The sequence below is a fragment of the Penaeus monodon genome, chromosome 41 (assembly GCF_015228065.2).
Source record: "Penaeus monodon isolate SGIC_2016 chromosome 41, NSTDA_Pmon_1, whole genome shotgun sequence".
Classification (NCBI taxonomy): Eukaryota; Metazoa; Arthropoda; class Malacostraca; order Decapoda; family Penaeidae; genus Penaeus; species Penaeus monodon.
Genome location: NC_051426.1, coordinates 157,393 through 159,892, shown reverse-complemented (window position 1 = coordinate 159,892; position 2,500 = coordinate 157,393). Strand labels below are relative to the sequence as shown.

The following is a 2,500-nucleotide window of genomic DNA, read 5'->3' as shown; positions in this document are numbered from 1 at the left end:
GGAAGCCGGAAAATTCTACTCACTTGTCAGGGAAGTCAAGAAGGATCCCTGATTTAATTCCCCTTAAAACCCCAACGAAGGAAAGAGACCAACGGAAGGAAGACCGTGCTAGCAGTCAGGAAGTTAGACATCCATCTAAGAGAAGAAATAGTCTTGGTTATGGTGAAAAGTACCAACAAGAAAGTTTACACCCAGTAAAGAACACAGAGCAAACAGGAAAAGCGAAAGTTAGACTGGATGCTATGTTTGAAAAGGAAAATCATAACAGAAAGTGTATCAATGAGTCCACAGGCACACCCACTTCAGTTATAGCTAGAGATCTAGGGAAAAAAGGAAAGTTGTCTCTGAACAAGAGTTCCATGTTTCTGAAATGCTATACATGTGGGAAGCGCGTGAAAGATATATACTTTGAGGAGCATCTATTTTTTGGGGAGAGTGAGTGCACTCAGTGCAATTGGAAGATATCCAGCTGTGAAGCCTTCAGAGAAAATAAGATCGATCAAATAATGGGTAACTCAACATGTCTACATACTTTGACATATTGTATGACACCTTCAGAGTATATTGTAAACAATTTATCACAAGAATCACCTCATGAATTGGACAGAAGTAAATTGACTTCTTATGTATACTCTCTAAAGCGATTGGAAGGATCTGATCCATGGAAAAAAGCAATTGATCAGTGTGTAAAGTTTGTGGAAGGAGAGACCTCTCAACCAAGTGAGGCAAATGAAGATCACTTGCATGCATCAAAATCAGAAGCTGTCTTTCGTGTTCCATCAAGCAAACATGAAGTTAAGAACTCGCCTTCACTTGCATATGAAGATGGTGACTTAATCCTTTCTCAATCATATGATATTAAACATTTAAATGATGCAGTTCAATTTGAAGTAGCCAGGGATTACCCAGAGGTGACGATGGAAAGATCACCCGAAATGGTTACTGAATATAGTACTAGCAGCCTACCACATCGTCAAACTAATGCTGATACTTGTAGTGGCAGTCTCGTCAGTGACGTGGCTTCCCAAAGTACAAATTTGTCAGACGTGGATGAAGTAGTTGGCGGTTTGAGTGGTGCTGAAAAAAGGATCATAGAGACCCCATCAAATGGGCATTATCTCATTGTCCGCCATGCAATTGAGGAGTGTCCTATGTGTTATACTGAATTTTGTCCTTCAAGATTTACTGTGAATATAAACACTTTCCTCCTTTCTACAGTGTGCATTGGTTGCGATTTGACTGTTTACATAATTTTTGATCCTCCTGATGGTTCTGCCCCGAAGATTTTCATAGAGACAGAAAGCAGCCCTCGTGAGAAACAAAAGAAGAGGAAACCAAGTGCTAAAGATTTCTTTAAAAGTTAATCCCATTCCATCTAGTCATACTAATTTCTTTCTTAATCTAGTGTTATTTATCATCATTTGTAAATATATTTTTATACACTAGCTCGATAAGTTATTATTAAAAATGTAAAACAGAGTTTTGGTTTGAATGAAAACCTATATAAATTTAATATAATTTTACTAAACTTTGCCATTGCAGATGACCAGAAGTCATTGGTAGTGTATGGATACAATATATTGTCTTCATTCCTTGCCTGTGGTTCTTAGCACCTGTCATCAACTAAAGCTATAAAGTTCGCTATTTTGATATACACTGGTTAATATGTGCATTGCCCAACAGTCTAAGGCATTATTATTTCCTATAGTCCACTAGTAGAATGCAGTAGTAACTACTGCTCAAGTCTATTCGTAAATATAATTATATTCGATATATATGTTACACTGGGCTTGTTTGTTCTTGATGAAATATATGCCCGTCTACTTGTTTTTGTTTTGTATAATCAGCTCAAGATGTAATGAGCTTTGGTGAAGAACAGATGATTCAGAGAGGAGGGGGGGAGTAACTGAATGAAAAAGAAGGCACCAGGCTCTGTTGGACTGAGGCAATTATACTAAGCAGCAACTCTTAGTGAAGATGTTTGTGGAACACCTATGGCACTGTTGCGTTTGATTGGCGTTATACGGTCTTATGCATTGCAAGATCCAGGCTTTTATCAGTGGCATGCCACAATGGGAACAAGAGGATGATTGATACGTAATAAGGGCTCGAAATCAATGTTTGTTTAGAAACGGGCAGCGAGGCAAAGCGAACCATCTCCAGCCTTACCCTGTTCGCCATGCACGCCTTGCGAAACGTTTTGCCAGTTCGACCGTTCATATGATTTTGCCGCGCAACGCACGGTGTGCTTTGCCCAAGTGAACGCAGTGATTGATTATGGGGCGCTGCGAGACCCCCATCCCACCCGAGAAGAATTTTTGAACAAAAAGAGCTATTCTAGGAGCATTCTTAAGCAACGAACAAGGCTCTAAGGGTGTAATGAAAAAGAAAAAAGTAATGGGAGTGTGGCCCTTAGGGGATCAAGCCAGACCTTCAGGAGGGCAACCAGATTGATGCCCCTGCTAAGGGTAGTGTTGGTTTGCCGGGCGAGACCAAGATT

General features: G+C 40.0%; 1 protein-coding gene across 1 annotated transcript in view; it reads left to right on the top strand.

Annotated features, from left to right (window-relative positions):
* LOC119598696 overlaps positions 1-1,479 on the top strand; it is a 2,394-nt gene extending 915 nt beyond the window's left edge. Inside the window, exon 2 of the mRNA XM_037948459.1 lies at positions 1-1,479. This exon is cut by the window's left edge and continues 473 nt beyond it. Coding sequence (XP_037804387.1) covers positions 1-1,364 — 1,364 coding nt within the window. The 3' untranslated portion in view covers positions 1,365-1,479.
* The last annotated feature ends 1,021 nt before the right edge of the window (positions 1,480-2,500 follow it).